Here is a 25,167-nt window from a genome sequence, read left to right as displayed (position 1 = left end):
GGACACGGTCAAACAAAGCACGAAAGCACGAAAGAGAACAATGGATCACATGAGGTATTTATACACAGGCACACACTAGGGACACCTGTGGAAGTAATGAGGGGGCGGAGTTACAAATGAGACACAAGGTGACAACACTAATGGCTTGGGCAGGGCTAGGGTGGGGCTAGGGCGGAGACAGAACAATAACAAAACAATGCCATGTGCTCAAAAAAGCACATGGCTGGAAACACAAGACAGGAAAACAGGGCAGGAGCACAGAAAACCAAAAGAGGGAAAAACACAGGACAGACACAGGCTAATATGTGACAGTATCAGTGGTCTGTAAAAGTGGTTGGTATGATATCACAGGTGGTATTAGTGGTCTGTAAATGTGGTTGGTATGACATCCCTCTGTGATTTTAGATGTCTTCCTAAATGATTGCTATGATACCCTCCAGTGGTTTCAGTAGTCTGTAAAAGTGGTTGGTATGATATCACAGGTGGTATCAGTGGTCTGTAAAAGTGGTTGGTATGATATCACAGGTGGTATCAGTGGTCTGTAAAAGTGGTTGGTATGATAGCCCTCTGTGATTTTAGATGTTTTCCTAAATGATTGCTATGATACCCCCCGGTGGTTTCAGTGGTCTTCTTAAGTAATTGCTATGATATCCCAGGTGGTTTTAGAGATCGTAATGACTGGTTGCTGGTTGTTATGATATATCAGGTGGTATCAGTGGTCTGTAAAAGTGGTTGGTATGATATCACAGGTGGTTTTAGTGGTCTTCTTAAGTAATTGTTATGACATCCCAGGAGGTATTAGTGGTCTTCATAAGTAATTGCTATGCTATCCCAGCTGGTTTAAATGGTCTTCATAAGTGATTGAAATAATATCCCAGGTGGTTTCAGTGGTCTGTAAAAGTTATTGCTATGATATCCCAGGTGGTTTCAGTGGTCTTCCAAAGTGATTGCTATGATACTCCAGGTTGCTTTAGTGGTTTTCGTAAAGGGTTTCCATGATACCCCCGATGGTTTCAGTGGTCTTCCTAAGTGGTTGCTATGATATCCTCCGGTGGTTTCAGTGGTCTTCCAAAGTGATTGCTATGATACTCCCGGTTGCTTTAGTGGTTTTCGTAAGGGGTTGCAATGATACCCCCGATGGTTTCAGTGGTTTTCCTTAGTGGTTGCTATGATATCCCCCGGTGGTTTCAGTGGTCTTCATAAGTAATTGCTATAACATCCCAGGTGGTTTCAGATGTCTTTCTAAATGATTGTTATGATATCCCTTAGTGGTTTCAAGTGGTCTTGATAAGTGATTGCTATATTATCTTAGGTGGTTTCAGTGTTCTTAATAAGTGGTTGCTATGATATCCCAGGTGGTTTCAGTGGTCTTTATAAGTGGTTCCAATGGTATTCCAAAGGGTTGCTATGGTGTTGCAAAGTGCTGAACGTGCTGAACAGTTAAAATAATAATAAAAAAGAATACGGAAAAAGAACAGTGTTATGTTTTGTGCAAAAACCTAATGTGTATATAAATGTGTGTGGGCTTGTGTTTGTGTGAGTGTGTGTGTGTCCCTCAGAAAAAGCGAGTAGAGCAAGATGTTGGCAGACAGTCTGGATGTTGTTAACACTGCTGTCACAAACAGCAGATATAGCGGAAGGTTTGATAGAGGAGATAACTGTACTGTGCTGTCCTTCGCTGTGTCTGTGTGTGTATGAATGTGTGAGAGAGAGTGAGAAAGAGAGAGAGAGAGAGAGAGAGAGAGACAGAGAGAGAGAGAGAGAGAGAGAGAGAGAGAGACAGAGAGAGAGCATGTGTTTGTATGCTTGGCACATTGAGTTGTACCACTTTATTCCCCCAGAAACACATCGTCTCGCTCGACCTCTACATGATAGATTGAAGGCGTCCTTGCTAGCCTGTGAAAGTGCGGTATAAAATAAAACAGTGGCGGGGATTTCACCGCTGCTCCAGCACTGCAAAGAGCCGGAAACGTCCAAAGAAAATGAAGTTCAATTTTAACAGCATATTTTATTACCTGCAAACTATTTTTGTTTCACTCACGGCGAGGAGATTCCTTGAGCTGGGGATTCATCCAGTATAAATTTATCTCTGATGGCCTGCTTCATTTCCCACAAACCCCCTCTCTACTGATATAATATGGTAATGATATTCTAGAGAATATGAAGAGGGGTGGAGTGGTGAGAAAAAGATAAGAAAGATCCAAAGGAAATATTGGAAAAAGCTACATTTTGGTTGGGAATATTTTAGTAGGTGCTTGGTAAGGTGCTGCTAAGTGGTTGCTATGTGAATGGTTCTGCAGGGGGTTTCTGAGGTACTTCAATTGTTTCCAATTTTTGTTTTGCTAAGTGGTAGCTCTGGTATTGCTTCGGCCTGTCACAATTATTATGATATCTTTATATCATTCAATATGTGGACATGACCTCAATCATTTTGCTGACTTATATTATATTACTAGAGATAAAAAACAAAAATTAAATTACCCTAAATACTATCTGTATGGTACGATGGTTGGTAAGGCGTTGCTAGGTGGTTGTTAGGTATGGTATACCATGGGGTTGCTGTGGTGTTGTCGATCAATATGGTATGGTGGCTGATAAGGTGTTGCTAAGAAGTTGCTATGTATGGCATACCATGTGGTTGCTGTGGTGTTGTCTAACTATCAATATGGTATGGTGGTTGGTAAGGTGTTGCTAGGAGGTTGCAATGTATGGTACACCATGGGGTTGCTGTGGTGTTGTCTAACTATCAATATGGTACGATGGGTGGTAAGGTATTGCTAGGAGGTTGCGATGTATGGTATACCATGGGGTTGATGTGGTGTTGTCTTACTATCCAATATGGTATGGTGGTTGGTATGGTGTCGGAGGTGGTTGATATGTATGGTATAACAGTGGGTTGCTGTGGTATCTTTGACTATAAAGGTGTTTGCCTAGAAAGTGGTTTCTAGGCTGAGAGGTAGCTCTGGTATTGCTTAGGTGTGTCACCATAATTATGATATTGGCTTATTGTTCAATATACGTTATTGTTTGTTATAAATTATATATATATATAACACTTTGCAATAATGATAAAATAATTAACAGTATTCATGACAGGATGTCTCAATTAATCATTGACACTAGTTAAGATTTTAATAATTATTAAACATTAATAGCACTAAAATTCATTCAAATTAAAATCCTTTAACTAAGGTTAAGTAATAATTAGTTGAGACAGTACTAAATCATTAAAAAAGAAGTTTCATTCTTGATACCATATAAAAGTATCAGTGGCATAAAATTATGACAGTAACATTGTTCATCACGTGTTTATTTTTTCAATTATTTCAGGAACAATATATCATCCAAACAATAACAAAAATGATTACTGTGACAGTACTGCTAGTATTGCTAAGTATTGCTATTGCTGTGGTGTTGCTGGTTGCTACACTACCCCATGAAGTTTAAGTGGTTGCTGTGGTAATCCAGGGAGCTACTGTGGTCCTGGTTAACTATTGCTATGGTAAATTCCTCGATCGGTGGATCCATCTAGTATAAAAGTATAAATGTATCTCTGATGGCCTGCTTCAGCCTGTTAAGCCCCCTCTCCTCTCCTCTGCTGCTGTATCATATGGTAATGATATTCCAGCCAGAATATGAAGGGTGTTGGAGTGGCGAGGAGAAGAAGAAAGCGAGAAGAAAAGAAAGATTCAGTGTAAAAGATTGGGAAAAAGACAGTATTAAAGGTTCAAGAGTTCTTTTGGGCTTCATGTTCACTGGCTGAGAGGTTTGGCTGTGGTGTCCTGCCATCATCACACACAACCACACACACACACACACACACACACACACACACACACACACACACACAGATCTTCTTATTTATGTGTTTATCCTGGGGACACAACACAGAGCTCTTTAGGTTAATATTTAATCCAGACTTCTTCTAAATCTCCCTTCTGCCTGAGTCTCTCTCTCTCTCTCTCTCTCTCTCTATCTCCTTCCCTCTCGACTCCCTCTTTTCATCTTCTCTCTGCCCGTCTGAAGTGTCTGGGCTGCACATCTCCAGCTTGGAGCTGAGAGCAGAGGCGAGAGAGCAGGGTGTACAGAGAGAGAGAAAGAGAGAGAGAGAGAGAGAGAGAGAAGTGAGCGCGGTGAGTGCTGAGAGTGGTGATGGAGGATATGAGCAGTGATGGAGAGGAGGTGCCGAGCTGTGGGTGAAGCTGACATGGCTGCGTTGCCTTCAGAGGTTCAGCCTGGGCTACAAAGCAAAGCACTCTGCCCTTCATTTCAGCCTTTACTGGCACCGCTCCACAGCTCCACCGAGAATGTATTCAACCCTCTCTCGCTCATTGTCATCTTCTCCCCGAGGGCTGCGAGGCTGGGGAGCGGGAGACTGCAGCTGCAGCACAGCCAACCGCCGGCCCATCAGCCGTGACTTCAGCGCCGCAGCCGGAGCAGAGCTGGGCTAATTGGCGAGGTGAGGCCGCTGTGAACCGACAGGAAGACGTTCTAAAGACCACCCACTCATGAAGCTTCATTCACGGATAGACAGCACTGAGCGAGCGAGAGACAGTAACTTCTTATACAAACTGTCATCATAACATCTGTTATGGACCTGTTGTGAATATAAGCCTCAGGGGGGGTCTAGAGTGTTTATCTGTTTATTTTTAATTATTTAATTATTAAAATATTATATATATTATATCCCTTACGGACATGTCAGAAATAGACAAATTGATAATGAAATGTGTCCTCCTCAGGGAACAGCTTGGGAATCCCCACACTGGATTGAGTTGTGGTGAAGTGTGGTCCAATGAAAAACAGCTATCAGGAACGGCCTACTCATCCTATAGAATCCAATAGAATGCACTGAATGCGGCACCATCGTTCCCAAGAACGCCACTGTTCCACAAGTCAATATTGAGGGGACTTTATACCCCCTAGCTCAGGCCTTGCATTAGACCTATGCTCTATTCCACTGGCAATGATTCTCTAAAGAGACTATACAAGTTGTGTGTGTGTGCATTTGCATATCTGTGTAAGAATGTGTGCAATTTATTGGAGCTGAACGCATTCAGTTAAGTGGTGTGTATAAATAGCTCCGGAAAAACCTTAAGAAACCACTTCAGTTTCTGAATCAGTTTCTCTGATTTTGTTATTTATAGGTACAGGGGTTGGACAATGAAATTGAAACACCTTGTGGTTGTAGACCACAATGATTTATTGTTTATTTACAGTCTTTTGGATACAATCCAGGTTACCACCCGAAAATCCCTTTCAGACAGCTTCCTCTTGCATCCACAGTTAATCCTGTCGGATGTGGTTCGTCCTTCTTGGTGGTATGCTGACATTATTACCCTGGATACCGTGGCTCTTGATACATCACAAAGACTTGCTGTCTTGGTCACAGATGCGGCAGCTCTGAACTCTGAACTGAATTATGTCACCCATAATGTTGTGTGCATTGCAATATTTTTAAGCAAAACTGTGCTCTTACCCTGATAATTGAACCTTCACACTCTGCTCTTACTGGTGCAATTTGCAATTAATGAAGATTGGCCACCAGGCTGCTCCAATTTAGCCATGAAACCTCCCACACTAAAATGACAGGCGTTTCAGTTTCATTGTCCAACCGCTGTATGTGTTTGAGTAAAATGAACATTGTGGTTTTATTCTGTAAACTACGGAAAACATTTCTCCCGAATTCCAAAGAAAAATATTGCCATTTAGAGCATTTATTTGCCATCGCATGGCAGGCCACGAAAAAGAAAAAAATCTGATTTGGAAAATGCAGTGTAATATGACTAGTAGCTCCCCAGCCAAGAGGTTTGTTAAAACCAATTGCAGAACAGTTGATCTCAAAGCAGGTAAACCCAAAAAAAGGGAAAAATAAATAAATAAACACGTCGCTCCTTACGAGCGGGACCAAACCTGTGTCATCAGGGTCGCGGTCCAATACACTACAGCTGCCCCAGCTAGTGAACTGGGAAACAGCTGGGAAAAAATGGCCTTACAAAGAGATGGGGAGCCCAAGAATGGGTGGAAAAACAAAAACAGGTGGAAACTAAAGTAACGCAGAGAGACAGGGGAGGAATGTAAACAAAAGCTTGTCAGAGAAGCATTTTATTGTTATTACTTACTTTTTTTTTTCATTATCATTCATTTTAGTTCAAACGACCTCACAGGCCACATGTTTCATGCTCGCGGGCCGCCTATTTCCGACCCCTGGATTACAGTATTCCCTGTATACCCATGTGACTTTCAGACCTTGCCATGAGCATGATGGCCAGTGTTCAGTCTCACTCACAAGATAAGACCTCACAATTCATTTTACTTAAGATAACTTTGTGTTCACAAAATATTTGAATAAAAGCTGCAGAAGAAATTGCTGCTTTGTGTTTAACTTGTGTATCAGTACTGTACAAAACAACATGACAACTATCAAAGTTGTGAATAGCTGTTTTCTGAAGTACTATTTAATAGAGTGCTTTTTTCCCCCCTGTTTACAATATTATGCATATTGCCTTCATCTCCACCTTATCATATGAACTCTGCACCACACAGAACTGACAAAAGGCCATCATACTTCATCCTGCTTCTTTGATTTTCAAGGCTAGTAATTAATCATGGTTTCATTTAGAGCTGAGAGCATTACGGATGTTGACTGCTCACTTTCAGCACACACTCAACAAGCTACATACCTCACGACTGAGACGGCACCACGAGGATAAAGTTCCACAGCTCATCACAGACAGTTTCTTAGAAACATTACTGAAAGTAGTTGGAATATAAACTTGTGCTCCGTTAGTTCCACAGAGGGTGACACTACACAGGTCAAGGATTCCTGTGAAAACGCAAATTGGTGTCACCTGAAGAAGAGGCCCGCGCTCCCTTTAATAGGAGCAGTGCCATGGAAAGCACTTGTTAAGATAATTGGACCACGGGCTGAAGACAACGAGCTGAGACGTCCGCCCTTTTTTTTTTTTTTTCAGAGAGCGCACCAGCAGAGTTAAATCAAGCAGAGAATGTACACACATTCTGAACTAACTAGCTGAGTTCAGCGCTGCTATTGCAGGCCAATTAGCTCCGTCTAAGCATCAACAACACGCTATAACATTAAATAGAATAAATGAAAATTTGCTTCTCTTATGGAGGAATTCTGTTAAGAGAGAGTATGCACTGAATGTGGGATTTAAATGAAGCATTGTGCTACAAGAGACCATACATCACAGGATTTACTTTTGGTAAAAAAAAGAGTTATTTTTCTTAATTGGCTTATTTGTAACAGCAGCTACAGTAGAAATACGACACAATACGATGAAATACACACTTTCCCTAAAGAGCTCAAGATATTATTATTGTTATTATTTTCATCAAAAAATGTGTGGTCTTTTGTTGCCAAGATATATGGACCCATTAAGACAAAAAATCTGTTCCTTCTTATTCCCTCATATTTTTTTGCCATTTTATTAACATAAAATGATATGTTTAGACTTTTTTGGTTATATTTGTATAACTATATACACTACAGCTCTGGGAAAAAAAAATAAGAGACCACTTAAGAATTATGAGTTTCTTTTATTTTGCCAAAAAAAAAAAAAAAAAAAAAAACTCTGGAAAAAAACTGAACTGCTTGAATTTTGGCATAAATAAAGTTATCCAAAAGCAGTGTGTAAGACTGGTGGAGAGCATGCCGCAATACATGAAAACTGTGATTAAAAACCAGGGTTATTCCACCAAATACTGATTTCTGAACTCTTAAAACTTTATGAATATGAACTTTTTATATTTTCTTGCATTATTTGAGGTCTGAAAGCTCTGCATCTGTTTTTTGTTATTTTAGCCATTTCTCATTTGCTGCAAATAAATGCTCTAAATTACATTTTTTTCTTTTTTTTTGGAATTTGGGAGAAATGTTGTCTGTAGTTTATAGAATAAAACAACACTGTTCATTTTACTCATTTACCTATAAATAGCAAAACCAGAGAAACCGATTCAGAAACTGAAGTGGTCTCTTAATTTCCTCCAGAGCTGTATAGTCCATTATGTAGACCTTTAAAAGATTGCACAAAAAAGTTTCCTAAACTGCACTTGTACACTATACATTCAAATATCTGCGGATCCTTCTAATGAAAGCAATCAGCTACATTAAATTGAACATTTAATGACAAAGATACAGCTTGTTTAGTCCCTGAAGATGCTCCGTCCAATACTTTCAGGACTAGTGGGAGGATCATACACTATTCTGGCTTCACTTATGATTTTAATGTGGCTGAATGAAAGCATATCCTCACAGCAGGGCTCCAGAATATAGTAAAAATCCTTAACTGGACAGTACAGACATATACTTCCACAAAAACAGGATAAAGTTACTATTTTTTAATAACACTGATTGTAGAAGAAATAATGATTGAGCAGGTCTCAATAATTTAGCCTATATAGTGTACAGTGGATTTTTATGAAGTGTCGTATTTTTCAGACTATAAGGCGCACCGTATTTTCTTGACTATTTTCCTACATAAGATGCACCAGATTATAAGGCACACTAATGCCAAGCTCAGACTACACAACATTTTTGTCCCTCACAATGTTCACTATGTCAGATTAAGCAGTTATTTTTCGTTTTGCGTCGTTCTCGGGGGACTGGCAACACTACACTTTAGTCACCGACCAATCATCGTTCGCCTCCTCGCGCGAGTTCGTAGGTCATCGCGGGGGAAAAGCATAGAATCTGACAATCACGGCTACAGAAGCCCTTTGCGAGATGGAAGTGCTTTTGTGCTGAAAAAAAAAAACTAAAAAAGAGGGAAAAGCGACTGTGGACTCGTTCCTGGGTGCCCCAAATGGACATTACATGTTTTTTGTACTCCAGAGAGAACTTAAGGTATGGTAAAGATGTAGGTACTTAGGTTTCAGTGAATGTAAACAGAATATTTCATGGATGATGTAGATTATTAGATGATTATTAGATTATTCTTCTGTTTCTCTGGTCCAGAGAACTGCAGGAGCACTGTGCCGCTTTCTTTTCCCGTGTTTACATCTGTGCGCCACAGAGTGCTCTGTCTTTCTATTGGTCAGAGTCAGGGAGCAGATCCTGGAGCATGTCAAACTAGGCGATAAAATAAAAAAAATTCTGACATGCTACTTTTCCCGTCGGACGCTCCGACAGCGACGCTCAAGTCAAATTACTGCTCTTTGACTGTGTCACACTACACGGACCTTTGTCGCTCGCGACACTGAAATTCGGACAAAATCAGGTCAAAATCGGGCTAAAATCGTGTAGTCTGATCCGGGCATTAGTGACACTAATAAGGATGCCTACATCTATGTGAGCAAAGGTGTTGCCCTTTTTCCCATCCAATAGGGAAACTTTCTTTTAAAGTCATTAGAGTGCTGGATGTTAATTTAGACATATTTCTCTCCTGAAAACTCTTTATTTGGGTAAATAAAGTGCTTCTGTTTATCTACAGAAAGCTTAGAATTCCAATATTTTGTCTATGTGTGAGTCTCTAAGAGTAAAGTTTCTTCCAGCACTAAGGCTGGATGCATCAGTGTTAGCATTATCCTCTAACTGCACTGCTAGCAGGGTGTAAATGCCATCCATTAGCACTAGACTGGGGAACCCTGATGGAGTGTTCTGGTAACCCAGGGTGATATCAGCTAGCGGTTCAATCCACGTAGCTTGTTTTAACGCGGCAAACACGCAGACTACAGTGCCATATATTCACCTCTTAATGGCAAAAGAGCTAGCGCTGCAGTTAGCGGCTAATGCTAATGCTGCTGCACCCAGCCTTAGTGCTGGAGAAACTTCACTGAAACCTCACCCTTATAACGCTGTACTGTAGCAGAGTTTCATTACTTCTCCTTAATACCTGACTGGTAAAATTCATACATAAGGTGAACTGATGATTTTTAGGAACATTAAAGTATATTAAGTGCGCTTACTTATAGTCCAAAATATACGATAGAAGCCTCCACATTCCCTAACTCTCACAGTACACTCATACACCATACAGTATAGGAGATAGGGAGAGAACTGAGATCAGGTTTTAAAAGCAGAGGTATCCGTTTTAAAAAGAACGTTATGCAGCAGAAATATGTTAATCTTATCAGAAGTGTAGCCCCCAGTGATATATACTGTATTACCTGGACACTTACGTTTGAGAGAGGTTGAATACCTGCTGCGGATCCCCACTCTGAATGCGGTATGTAATTGGATCTAGCTCACGGTCGGAAGCCTGCAGAAACACAGAAATAGAGTCGGGTTAACACGGATGGTATCTTTCTTATTTCGCTAGATGAGCTACTATCTAATTCCTCCCCCCTTTCCAAATACCACTTAATGAGATCCACATGCCCTCGCACCTTCCATTCTCTCAGGTGATTTCAGGCTGCGAAAGTGAGAGAGCCTCGTTTTCTATGTGTACATTTATTCAGGATCATTCAACTGCAAAAAGAACATCATCGCTATCGTCTGAAACCAATGAATCACCTGAACTTCATTTTGGATTATTTCTATGGAGTTTTGATACAGTTTTGACAAAGCTGACAGCAGCAGAATATAAAACCTCACAGCAGACAAAGTTGGGATTTTATTTAAAAGTTTTATCTGTTTGGCTTTATTTTATATGTTAATATACAGTACCAGTCAAAAGTTTAGACTCACCTCTTCTCATTCAATGTGATTTCTTTCTTTTTATGTTTTTTGTAAACTTAATAATGAAGTGAATGATTAAAGCTATACAAGAACACATGCAGAATCACCTGGACTTAACTAAGTAAATGATGTGGGGTTAATGCTGCAGTTGGTCAGGTCTAGGTTCAGCAACAGTTTATGCTGAAAGAACGAGGTCACTATTCACTACCTGAATATACTGAATATAGATCAGGTTATTCCAATAAAGATGAGACATCATTTTTTTAGTCCAGACCATAACCCTGTAGAATATAATTTTTACATTACATTATCAGGTTACCAGTCTAAGCATTTCCTGTGAGAGTGCTGCTTTGGAGATAAGATAATAAGATAACCTTTCTTGAAGGTTTAAAGGTCAAACTCCTTAACAGGGGAGGACACTTGTTTTTAGTGCTGAGTTATACATGCTGACACTATACATTGTTGATCGTAAACACATATGTCCTACTCCTCCCCCCTGCCAAAGACTATATACTCTGTAGTTCAGGGGTTGGAGTTACAGGTCTGCACTCGCGGGACCCGTCAGAATATCTTGCGGTGCGGAACAGAACTGAATTGTTATTGGCGGGAGCGGGATCACATTAACATGTAGTCCCGCTCCTGCAAATGAATAAATATTATACAACAGTTAGTTCCAACCTCACAATCTGATTGGTTGAGAAGTGTTCTAGCCGTGATGATATTTGTGATAACATCACGGCCTTCTCACACTAAACCTGTATCGCTCCGCTGACGCGTTGCCGAGTAACGGCGTATACACACAGGACAGCTTAGAATCATCAACAGCATCAGCGGCAGCATTAGCTTAGCACAGGCTAGCGCTCAACCACGGCACGCTCGCCCGCAGCGCTGGCTCGTCTTTTGTGAAAAAAAGGGAAAGAAAATCGCTCGGCTAATGCCGTCTGACAGCCAGAATGCTAACCAGCTAAAGCAAGCTACGCTAACCTAACCACAGTCCAGCCGGCTAGCTAAAACCAACACCACCCAGCAAAACAAGCAGAAATGCTCAAAAATGCGCAGCGTTCACCTGAAGACGACTCCACAGAGCAGGAGAGGAGAGTATTAGTGTTATTTCACGCTCCTAACGTTACCATCTTCACTTATTCCCAATTTTGCTTTCAAGCTAACTTTCGTGGTGTTAGTCTCTATAAACCATACACCGGTTTGTAGTTTAGTTTCAGTTCTGTTACAGTTGTGGTGGAACTACTTTTTGGCGGAAGGCACAGTCCATATTAAAGCATATTCATTCTTAATTTCTTAAAGTTTTTGGATTTATTTTCTTTATTCGTGATAACACACTCCCTCTCGTGTTCTATTGCTTAAATTAAGAAAATTGTGATAATCACGCAATGATTCCCATGCAAGAAAAAAGTGTAGGATGGACCGACACCCCCACGCACACAAGCACACACACACACAGACACCGATGTTGAGATTTTCAGCATCTCCATTCACCTGACGGCATGTGTTTGGACTGTGGTAAGAAACGTGACAGTACTATTCAGCACCGAATTGCTGTTTTAATAAATACATAAGTAAATTTGAAGCACTAAACGTAATTCATTCAATTCCTATAAGGACCGCGGGACGGGAGCGGCGGAAATGTGTATGAGGCGGGTGGGCGTGGGATTAAAAAAAACGATTTTTGCGGGAGCTGGCGGTAACGGGACAAAAACACGCGGGAGGGAATTTAAAAAAGCAGTCCCGCGCAGACCTCTAGTTAGAGTTTCAGAGGGAGTCTGACTGTGAGTCTGGCCAGCAGAGGCTGAAGAAGCTGGACAGCCGTGAGGCTGGGCCATGGTGGGACTCTGACTTGCTCAAATAAAGCTAAAGTAAAATGACTTGGTATTTAGTATTTATACCTCATTACAAGCCCTACATTGCTTCTGTTAACAATGTTTAACAGTTTCCCATTGTTTTGTCTGAAATGCTGGAACAGTTGTAAACATAATTAAGTTAAATAAAGCTCACCAGACAAAACATTTCATTTCACTACATTTAAATAAACATTAATCTTCTTTTTATTGTGCTTTTTCTGAGGCGTCTGACCTGCAGGTTGAGGAGAATGGCTCCTATCCTCATGGCCTCGCTGATCTCCAGGTTGTAGGTTTGCAGGGGGAAGCGTGGGGGGCTCTGGTTATTAGGAGGCAGAACCTCGATATAAACTGTAGTTATGGAACTCCTGCAGGGAGAAAGCGCAGAGGAAGAAAGGAATTTACTCGACTGCGAGGAATAAAACGGAATTAAATTATAGAACCGAAGAGCAATTATGAAAGATTAATATAAACAGCTTAATGAACTGCAGAGTGTAAAATCAATCAGCCCGGGAGATGAACTGTATAAGGAGAATATAAACAAATGTTCAATTAACTTCAGGAAAAGAGAACGCGGAGCGAGAGTCTCACCTCCTCTCTGCCTCGGGGGCATTATCTGCTGCTCTGACAGTGAGGGCGTAGGAGCGGCCCACGATCAGAGTGACCCCCGGGGCTATGGTGATGCGGCCCGTACGGTTACTGATGACGAAATCTCCGTGGTCGCCCGCTAGGATGGCGTACGTGACCAAACCGTTCAGACCATCGTCTGCATCCTGAGCAGTCAGCTGACAGAAAGAAAGAGAGAAAGAGAGAAAAGGATTTAGGTAAATGTATAAAGGATAGTATAAGGCAAAAAGACAACAATACAATCCTCAAACAGTTGATAGTTTTATAAACAGTAGGGGTGGGAGATATGGCTCTAAAATAATATCACGATATTTCAGGGTATTTTTGCGATAACGATATACTTGGCGATATAGGAAAACTAAAATAATTTATTAATTTCAGGAATATAGTATAATAGTATAACAGTATAATCATAATGTGGCAAAATAAATAATATAGCATAAAATAATATAATGCAGCAAATAATATAATGCAGCAAATAATATTGCAGAATATTAAGTGCATGCATATAAACTGCAAACTAAAACAATTATACAATAAATACACCTAAAGCTTCACAGTAAATAATGGACTACTTTTAAGACAGAACAGCCCTATTATCACGATATGGATTTTTAGTATCATGATATTTCTGTGTCACGATATATTGTATACGATATAATAATGCCCACCTCTAATAAACAGTATGAATCATGACCATCATTTGTATTCCTCAGCCTAAAGTAAATAAAATAGGGCACCACTTTAAAATAAGACTACCTTTATAAAGGGTTTATAAATGGTTTACAATTAGTTTATTATTGTTTACTAATTAGGTTATAAATGCCTTAAAATCATTAATAATCAGTTATAACACATACGTAGAAAGGGCAACAATGACCTGTTGTTTGTCAAATAGTGAACCCACGGCCATCTATATTGTTGCCCTATCTACGTATATGTGTTATAACTGATTATTAAAAATTTTTAAGGCATTTACAACCTAATTAGTAACCATAAATAAACTAATTGTAAACCATTTATAAACCCTTTATAAAGGTAGTCTTATTTTAAAGTGGTACCTTAAATAGTAGCATCAATTTTTTAAAAGGCTATAATAGTTTAAAAGGCATTAATAATAATTCTGTTTAATAGCTTAGTTGCAATAGAAGACATTTGTTTTTAGTCTTTAACTGAAAAAAAATGTAAGACTTAGGCCTTTCTGATTACAACACAATGTCTAACTGACTATAAGGTAGGTAATCAATCCTTTAAATAATTAGATATCTCTCCTGAAGCGGGAGGGACTGGTACCTAGGTCTGTCACAATTACTTTAGACTTTGCTTTAGACAATTTACTGTCCAAGAAATAATTGCAATAGATTATATTATTGTCTTTTATGACCATTTTATCCCAATTAAAACAAATCAAAACGACAATTCTAAACACACAAAACATAAATTAAAACTAAAGCTGTTTTTAAACAAAGGCATTGTATCAGTCTGTGATTTCATCTTCTCCGATTCATGTGAAGTCAGCCACCACCTCTTTTCAAACTGCTGCTGTTGCAGCATTACTGAGTGACCGGCTCGCTCGGAGGAAAGCGCTGCGACTCGGTTCTGATACATCAGCTCACAGACGTCTTGTGCTGATTCAAATCATCCTTTAGAGTGATATGGAGAGAGAGTGCCATCTACTCAGTTCATAGTTCTGTGTATAGAGTAACTCGTTCTGACGGGTGAGAGCACGCTGGCGTCCGTCTGTTGGACTGCCGCTTCTCCCCGCGTCCTGTGTCTTTCCCTAGTTTGTTTTACTCCGGAGTCTCTGCTCTACACGCCACCGCGACCTCCCCTGCCGCGCACGCCGGCCCAGCGAGCGACTGAGCGCGGCTGCTCCACCACGATCTCCCCGCGACGCACGCCGGCCCAGCGAGCGACTGACCGCGGCTGCTCCACCACGATCTCCCCGCGGCGCACGTCGGCCCAGCGCGCGACTGAGCGCGGCTGCTCTACCACGATCTCCCCGCAGCGCACGCCGGCCCAGAGAACCACTGTGCCCGGGTGCTGTACCACGACTCTTCTGCGGCACACGCTGGCCCATTAAGTGATTGAGTGCGGCTGCTCCATCACGACCTTTCCGCGGCGCACGCCGGCCAGTGAGTGACTTGAGTAAGTTGCTATTTACATACACTCAGCAATGCTGCCGTTCATCACCTTGGCTCTGCTGCTAAGTGCCCGTTTTCCAAACTGTTATTATGGCCCACAGTCCTTGTCCTATACAGCCAGTGAATTGTGCAAACTCAGTAACTACTGTCGCCTATCCAAATGTGTTGCTGTGTCTGCCAGCAAAGCTGGCATACTATCCCACCGTCGGTATGTCCATCGGGGCTCAAGGCGGCATTATAATAGAACTATCCATTACTCGGCTGGGACAAATATCTGTTCATTCTGGACTACACTCCGCCCCATACAATCAACTGAGTCTCGTTTTGCTAATCACAATAATTTGCTTTCTTTTCCTCCTGCTAACTCTGTGAATGTTCTCGCATTACTTAATGTTCGGTCAATATCTAACAAAGCAGCAGTACTCAGTGAGTTCATTCTAGACCACTCTATTGACATCCTTTTCATAACAGAAACTTGGCAGCAAGTCGGTGACTTCTATGCTTTGAATCAGGCTACCCCATCTAACTTCAAGTACATATCTAAACCCCGTTCCTCGGGCAGGGGAGGTGGTCTAGCGGTTATCTTTAATAACAAAATTAACATTTTTGAAGTGAGCATTATGTCTCCTACCTCTTTCGAATATCTTGCTGTTAAACTATCAGGCTCAACCACTGTGATCTTACTCTATCGTCCACCTAAACCTAATCCAACATTTCTGCTTGAGTTGTCTGAGCTGCTTACATTGGCCTGTACAGTCTCCCACCACTTGTTGCTGGTCGGTGACTTTAATATTCACGTCAACACTCATGACTGCAAAACTGCTGCTGAGTTTCTGTCTGTTCTTGAGTGCTTCCAATTTACTCAACATGTACATTTTCCCACACATGATAAAGGCCACACCCTTGACTTAGTCTGTTCAAATTCCCTGCCTATTATCAACCTTCATTCTTTACTGTTTCCACTTTCTGATCATAAACTTATCCTGTTTACAGCTCCGATGGCCTTTTCCCACCGCTCTACCACAAAACATATTTCTTTCCGCAAGACTCAATCTATTGATCCTCTTCTTCTTAACCAATCTCTTTCTCTTATCTTTCCTGTTACCTTGGCTCCCTCATCTCCTGAAGCACATGCAATAATGCTAAACACTGCTCTCTCTGAATCACTGGAAACATTAGCCCCTCTGAAAACAAAAACAGTGACCTTCGCTACGTCCTCCCCCTGGTACACTGCTGATCTTCGTACCATGAAGCAGGCTGGACGCCAGCTTGAGCGGCTATATAAAAAGTCCAGACTTACTGTTCATGCAGATGCATATAAGCAGCATTTGTCTGCCTATAGAGATGCTCTTCAGGATGCTAAAACAAGCTATTTCTCCAATCTCATAAACAATCAGCATAGTACTAATCAGCGGTACCTCTTTTCAACAATTACAAAACTCTTTAAAGCCCCCGACAACACCCTTGTTCCCTCTACAACACTCTGCAATGCTTTTTTTACACTCATTTAATTCAAAAATAGCAAATATACACAGATCTCTGATCTCAGATTCCTCTGAACCCTTTTCCCATCACTCTTATACCAACCGCCCCTCTCTGTCCAGCCTATCTTTTTCCTCCCTGAGTGCTTTTAACTGTGTCGACTCATCTTACATCTCTAACATTGTTAGGTCCTCCAAGACTACAACATGTGCCCTTGATCCACTTCCTACCAACCTATCTAAAGCCTCCCTACCCTCACTTCTTCCCCATCTCACCCTTCTTATTAATCAGTCACTCCTCCTTGGACAGGTCCCATCTGTTTACAAAATTGCTGCAGTTAAACCCATACTTAAAAAACCTGGTCTTGAACCTTCGGACCTTAACAATTACCGTCCTATCTCCAATCTCCCCTTTCTGTCTAAGATTCTTGAGAGAACTGTAGCCAGCCAACTGAAAGAGTATCTCGAAACCAACAGTCTCTTTGAACCTTTTCAATCTGGGTTCCGACCATTTCACAGTACTGAAACAGCTTTAGTGAAGGTCGTGAATGATCTGTTGGTAGCTGCTGATGCTGGGTCTCTCAGCATCCTTTTGCTCTTGGACCTAAGTGCAGCATTTGACACAATCAACCATTCCATCCTCTTGTCACGGCTGCATGAACTTGGCATTGTTGGCACTGCGCTGGATTGGTTTTCATCCTACCTAACTAACAGAAAACAGTACATCACACTCTGTGGCTATTCCTCCTCTACCTCTGTGATTACACAAGGGGTTCCTCAAGGATCAGTCCTTGGACCTCTTCTCTTCATCATATATATACTTCCCCTTGGACGTATATTGCGTCACTTCAACATTAATTTCCACTGCTATGCGGACGATACCCAAATTTACATCAATACCAGTTCAATCAATAATCCACCCACTGCACATATAGAAAGCTGTCTAACTGAGATCAAAAGCTGGATGAAGCAAAATTCCTCATGCTAAATGACAATAAGACTGAACTCATACTGATTGGCACTAAGTCGGTCCTTAACCACACTCCCCCTCTCTCCCTCAAAATTGGTGACATACAGCTCTCACCATCTGCACTGGTTCGAAATTTGGGTGTCGTCCTCGACTCCACTCTTTCATTCACAGCACATGTAAGCACTGTCGTAAAAACAGCCTTCTTCCATCTGCGTAACATAGCTAAGATTAGACGGTCCCTCTCTCAATCAGCTGCTGAGCTCCTCATTCACGCATTCATCTCCAGCAGGGTAGACTACTGCAACGCCCTATTGGCTGGCATTACCTCTTCTTCTGTCCACAAACTCCAAATGATTCAAAACTCTGCTGCTCGGTTGCTCACCTACACTCGCACTCACGATCACATCACACCTGTTCTTCAAGATCTTCACTGGCTTCCTGTTAAACACCGGATTCACTTTAAGATTCTCCTACTTACCTATAAAGCCTTAAATAACCTGGCACCTCCCTATCTCTCTGACCTTCTTCATCCCTACAAACCTTCCCGCTCTCTCAGATCCTCTACTGCTGGGCTTCTAAATGTCCCGTCATCCAATCGTCGTAGTATCGGTGATCGGGCTTTCTCCAGGATCGCTCCCTATGGATCCAGGATCGCTCCCTACCATACCAACGACTATGGAATTCTCTTCCAACTGCAGTTAAGCTATCTCCCACTCTTCCCATATTTAAATCAAATCTTAAAACTCATCTATTCTCTCTTGCTTATGGTCTCTCTTCTGCTTAACATTATGTTTGATTTCACATACTATAGTACTGCTGAGTTGGAGCTCCACTGTAAATGTTGTACCTGTATTGTCTGTGTATTGTATATCTGTATCTTTGTACCAATAATTGTAAGCGTCTTTGGGTTTTAGAAAAGCGCTATATAAAAATAAAGTATTATCTACCCACCCAGAGAGAGCAACGCCATTTGTGCTCTCTCAGGGCTCCGGCAACTGATGGTAAGCTACATAAACGAGATTCGAACCAGTGATCTCCCGATCATCGTAGTCCTACTTCTGTATATAAGACCAAAAGTTACACATATCAGTCTGAATTCCCAATGATTTATTGTTCCTTCTAAAGTTTATCTCACGTCTGAGTAGCACTGGGACTGGACACTTTCTTCTGAGTTTCTTAGATGATTCATGCATATTGTATGATCAGTTGATACCTAATGACTCACGTGATGCTTGTTGCCATGGCAACATGTATACTAGGTGAAGCTCGTGTCTTGTCTGTGCTGGGTCAGTTCCTGCCTGATGCAGCCCTCCAGGTGGATGGTCGTTTCCGGTTGAGAGTACGCTGCGCGCTATTGGCTGCCACTAATCAGAGCTGAGTATAAATGGTTGTGTCTAAAATGTGATTGTAAAGTGTTCTTGGGTTTCTAGAAAGGCGATATATATACGTGTAACTTAATTCTTTTAAAACTGTAAAAGAAAAAAAAAAAAAAATGTGTGCATGTGAACACAGTGCTCTTTCCACAGAGACAGCAGAGGAATATCAGTGGAGGATGGACACTCTGTTTCTGTCTGAGCTGGAGAAACTGAGGACACTAGAGATCTGAGTTGAGCCAGACTAGGTTATATTTCACTTCACTTTCATGTTTGAACAAAGCTCTGCAGTTCACTCAGCCTCCGAATGTGTGTACACTTGGTTTTCCCCAGCGAGTGTGACATGGTGCTTTCTGTTCACCACAACTCTTGGAGTAAGAGTAGTTCAGTAACTTTTAAAACTTTTTTTTTATTTTTTAATGATTAGAAAAAAATCAACTAAGAACAAACAGTTCTAAAAAGTATAATGAGTTTTTGTGTGTGTTTGCTGTTTAAGCAGCTGTTATTTTGCTCATAAATTATCTGCAATTGGTCTTTGACACTTAAAGGAACACAGCGTACAAATAGAAAAATGGCTGTATGACACCTAACTCAACTTGTTATATTAGAAATCAAGAAATCAAGCAAAAAAAAAAAAGCAAAAAATCAATACTGTGTGAAGAAAAGGGGGATAACTATGGCTAAATATATGGCTTATTTATTATGGTTTATCTTTATATATTTATCTTTTGCTTCTGTTTTCTTCTACTTTTACAGTTTTAGATTCTTCACCCAATCGTGAGCATAAGGTACCACAGCAACCACCTAGTAACCACTTAGCAACACCATAGCAACTACTGGGAAACCATAGCAACTGCCTAGCAATACCATACCAGAGTTTCAGAGTAGCATCATATTCTTATGTAGAATTTTTTATGATAAAGAATAAAAGGGGTGCACCCTTCAAATGTGTCAATAATAGAAATAAACTCACTTTGTTTCACCTAATACCATCTAGTAACTATGGTTGCTATGGTGTTACTTAGCAACACCATAGCAACTACTGGAAAACCACAGCAACTGCCTAGAAATACCATACCAACCACATGGGATAGTATAGGAGCCATCTGGCAACACCATTCCAACCACTTAACAATTCTGTAGCAACCACTTGGATTACCAAAGCATTAATTTAGCACCTAAGTAGAAATACCAAAGCAACCATTTTGAATACAACATAGCACAGCAATCACTTCTCAACCACCAACCACCTAGTAACCACAGCAACTGCCTAGCAATACCATACCAACCACTTAAACACCTGGGATAGTATAGGAGCCAACTGGCATCCACATTTTAACCACTTAACAACTCAGCAGCAACCCATTGGAATACCAAAGCAAAAAGTTAACACCCAAGTAAAAAAAAAAAACAGAGCATTAACTTTGGATACCATAACATAGCAATCACTTCTCAACCACCTACCACCTAGTAACTACTTAGCAACACCACAGCAACTACTGGGAAACAATAGCAACTGCCTAGCAATACCATACCAACCACCTAAACACCTAAGATAGTATGGAAGCCAACCAGCAAAACAATTTCAACCACTTAACACTTCTGTAGCAACCAACTGGAATACCAAAGCAACAATTTAGTACCCACATAGAAACACCAGAGAAACAACTTTGGATACCACATAGCAACCATTTGAGGAAGAAAAACACAAAACTATACTTGTAACACCCAATTATCAAGATGAGGTACCACAGCAACCACTTATCAACACCTGAACAACCACCTAAAACAATACACTGCATCAACCACCTAGGATGCTATAGCAACTGTCAAGTAACTAAGCACACAAAAATGACCTTGCCAACTAGTATCAGCTTTGGAAATCCAAAGCAAATAAATTAGGACACCATCTCGAACACCTATGAACACCACATCAACCCAGTATTTAGCCTCCCGCTTAGCAAATTTTAACAGCTTTTCAAGAAAAAAAACACCAACTTAGGAACTTAGGAACACCATGGCAACCACCTAGTAACCATTTAGCAACACCACAGCAACTACTGGGAAACATTAGCAACTGCCTAGCAATACCATACCAACCACATAAACAACCACTTAACTTAATTCCGTAGCAACCACTTGGAATATCAAAGCAACAATTTAGTACCCACATGGAAACTCCAGAGCAACAACTTTGGATACCACATAGCACAGCAATCACTTCTCAACCACCTAGCAACAACATAGCAACTATTTGAGGAAGAAAAACACAAAAATAAACTTGTAACACCCAATTATCAAGATGAGGTACCACAGCAACCACTTATCAACACATAAACAACCACCTAAGACAATATACTGCATCAACCACCAGGGATGCTATAGCAACTGTCTAGGAACTAAGCTCACACCAATCACCTTGCCACACTGTAGCATTTTTAACAGCTTTCCGAGAAAAATAAAACTGCAAACACTTAGGAACAACATAGCAACCACTTAGTAACCACTTAGCAACTCCACAGCAAATCAATACCATACCAACCACCTAAACACTTAGGATAATATAGGAGCCAACTGGCAACACCATTTTAACCACTTAACAATTCTGCAGCAACCACTTGGAATTGCAAAGCAACAGAAAAATAGAAATAAACCTGTAACACCCAATTATCAAGATAAGGTACCACAGCAACCATTTAGCAACACCTGAACAACCACCTGAGACAATATACTGCATCAACCACCTGGGATGCTATTGCTCAGCTTAGTAACTCCACAGCAAAAAATAAAAAATAAAACACAGCAAATACTGGGAAACAATAGCAACTGCCTAGCAATACCATACCAACCACCCAGCAACCAATAAGCAACAAAATAGCAAGAACTAACCTGGATGTTAGTCTACACAGATTTCTCTCCTAAAAACGGCTTTGTATTTGGGTGAGTAAAACACTTCTGTTTATTTCCAGAAAGCTTAGATTTCCAGATTTCTACTATAGCTGGGTGCAACAATATTATAATAAGCAGCTAACCGCTAGCGCTAGGCACAGTTAGCAGCTAATGCTGCCCCAAAGTGCTACACTGAGAAACCCTGAGTGTTTAGGTAAGCCAGGGTGATATTTGCAAGCGGTTCGTCCCACATAGCTTGTTTTAACACAGTAAACACACAGACTACAGTCTGATATACTCCCCTCTAAACAATGAAAGAGCTAGCGCTTGTCATGGTTAGCGGTTAATGTTAATACTGCTCTAGCAGTGCTAGCCAGGGTTAGAAGCACACTACAGGCCAATAATACTCACCACTGAACGGAAAAAGAGCTAGCGCTTAGCACGGTTAGCAGCTAATGGAGAAAAACTTGACTGAAACTCCTGTATAACACTGTATAACTTCAGCAGAGTGGCTTTACCGCTCTTTCCAACCTGACTGATAAAATTCATATATAAGACTTCTGTTGATTTTTGGGAAAATTAAAGGAATTTAAGTGCACATTATGCACAATGTTATAACATTTTTTTAATGAAATTGTAACATTTTTTGTAATGATTTTATAAAACCTAAATGTTCCTCCTCAGCTTCTGCTTTCTGTCTATTACTGCATCAGAAAAGTATTGTAAAAGTAAAATATGTGCTTAGTTACATGAACAGAAGTAACCATAATAATATAATAATATCATGGAGCTGTTCAGCATGCAGCTTTATTAAAATGTAGATCATGTGAGATTTAAAAGAAGTAAAGCCTATCCCAGTTAAATACTCAAACATAAAACAACACAGTCAAATATAAATTAAAGAGAACAATAGAAAATTGTAATTCCCCTTTTTAAATAATCCTGCTTTAAAGTAAGCCCTTAACTTCCGCACTCCATCATCTTACAAAAAAAAAAAAAAAGCAAAAGCTGTGCTAATGCTAATTCCATGCCCAGGCTGAGTCAGCAGGGGTTGTAAACATACCTTAGGGCTAATTAATTAAAGTCTCACTAATATGAGAACACCTCCTCCAACCGCTATTCTCATAATTACACCCAGTCCCAGTTGTGTTTCCAACCCTGCATGACTCCAGCACCACTGATCCATATCATCACCATTAAGCTGAATTTATTTCTGTTAGGATTCTGAAAAGACAGCTTGTAATTGTACACACACACACACACACACACACACACACACAGAGTACAGCCGTCAGTCTGATCAACACGTGAGCCGGATCTCATTCCTGGAGGGTCCAGTCTGCTTGATTTTTAGCAGAGATTAAAGCTGATATTTCTCTAGTGATACTGCCTTTCATTTCTAATCCAACAGGTCATCAGATCAGCACTACAAAACATCCCTGTTTCTACACTCACTGTCCATCTTATCAGCTCAACTGACCATAAAAGAGCACTTTAAAGTTCTATATTTAATGATGACTGTAATCTGTAATCAGTTTCTCTGAATATTTTGCATTAGCCTCAGGACCCCTGATGATATTTGTGTGGTGGGTCATTGGCAGCACTGCAGTGAGACACTGTCAACATGATGTTGGTGTGTTAGTAGTGTGTGTTTTACTGATACAATACACGTGGATCAGACACAGCAGTGCTGCTGGAGTTTTTAAACACTGTGTTCACTCACTGTCCACTCTCTATTAGACACCCCTACCAAACTGCTCCACCTTGTAGATACATTAGTAAAGTTAGAGCCAGAAGCTCTGAAATCTGTTGCTGAACAGTTTATGTTGGTCATCCTCTAGTCTTTTATGGGTGCTCACAAGATGTATCTTCCCCCAGGATGCTGTTGGCTGGATATTTCTGGTTGGTGGACTCTTCTCAGTTCAGCAGTAACACTGAGATGTTTAAAAGATTAGCAAACCTATATGTTTGCAATATACAGCTCTCTTAAAAAAAATAAGAGACCACCTAAAAATGGACCACAAGCCATCAAACCAAGCTGAACTGCTAGATTTTTTGTACAAGAAGTGGTATAAAGTTATCCAAAAGCAGTGTGTAAGACTGGTGGAGGAGAACATGCCAAGATGCATGAAAACTGTATTTAAAAACCAGGGTTATTCCACCAAATATTGATTTCTGAACTCTTTAAACTTTATGAATATGAACTTGTTTTGCATCTTTTTTGTTATTTAAGCCATTTCTCATTCTTATTGCAAATAAATGCTCTAAATGACAATACTTTTATTTGGAATTTGGGAGAAATGTTGTCTGTAGTCCATAGAACAAAATAATAATGTTATTTTTACTTAAACATATACCTATAATAGCATATATATATATTTTTTTCCATAGCTGTATACTCTATACAAGCCTGTATATTACTTTTTCAAAATAATAAATCAAAATTAGCTTTTTTAAGCAGCTATAAATAGCATCTGCTGTCAAGTTTTAGATGTTAGTGGATAAAAGCTGGGCGGCTAAAAGTAATAATAATAATAATATTAATAAAAATAATATATTGAGTTATTTATCTTCTTTCTTAATTATTAATAATTTAATTTCCGAACAGTTTTTTGAGGGACATAGTTGTAATTTTACATATAAACTTTTTTTTTTTTTGGAACTGCCAGATTATTCGCTTGCAGGAAGAAGTTCTAGACACTTCTCTATATGAGGAAGTTGAGGAACTTTTAAAATGCTAAGTACGATGGCAGGAGCACCATGTCTGCCTTTGATCAGTCTGATGAAACTTCAAGCATACCGCTCATAGTCAACCTCTGCATTAAGCGGAGTGAAGTGTCAGAGCAGAGGCTAAGAACTGCTCCTCATCACGGCCTTCCACAAGGGCTGAGCACAACTTCACCTTCAGCTGGACAGCTCCCATTTTACTCAACGCTGTTTAGATTTCTCCTCATCAGCATAGCTTTTCATTCTAATTCTAACAACTACTTTCATCAGCTGCTTACGTTTGTGCTGCTTATCTAGTTCAGATACTTCGCACTGTGTAGGATTTGCATAATTTAGTAGTTAGATTAGGAGACTAATCTCTAATGCAACACTTTAGTACTGAACACACTTATAAATTATTGATACATTGATAAATGAGTTTCTTTGATTTTACCAAATTGAAAAAGGAAGATGGATGATCACAA

General features: G+C 40.3%; 1 protein-coding gene across 3 annotated transcripts in view; it reads right to left on the bottom strand.

Moving 5' to 3' along the window:
• The window catches only part of pcdh15a (protocadherin-related 15a), a 512,848-nt gene that overhangs the window by 159,725 nt on the left and 327,956 nt on the right, over nt 1–25,167 (bottom strand). For all 3 annotated transcript variants that reach the window (XM_049481098.1, XM_049481100.1, XM_049481099.1), the window contains 3 exons: nt 13,084–13,277; nt 12,728–12,860; nt 10,141–10,220 (listed from right to left, as the gene is read on the bottom strand). In XM_049481098.1, coding sequence (XP_049337055.1) covers nt 10,141–10,220; nt 12,728–12,860; nt 13,084–13,277 — 407 coding nt within the window. The remainder of the gene's footprint in view (nt 1–10,140; nt 10,221–12,727; nt 12,861–13,083; nt 13,278–25,167) is intronic.

This window comes from Astyanax mexicanus, chromosome 7, assembly GCF_023375975.1.
Source record: "Astyanax mexicanus isolate ESR-SI-001 chromosome 7, AstMex3_surface, whole genome shotgun sequence".
NCBI lineage: Eukaryota > Metazoa > Chordata > Actinopteri > Characiformes > Acestrorhamphidae > Astyanax > Astyanax mexicanus.
This window is presented reverse-complemented; position numbering and strand designations above follow the sequence as displayed.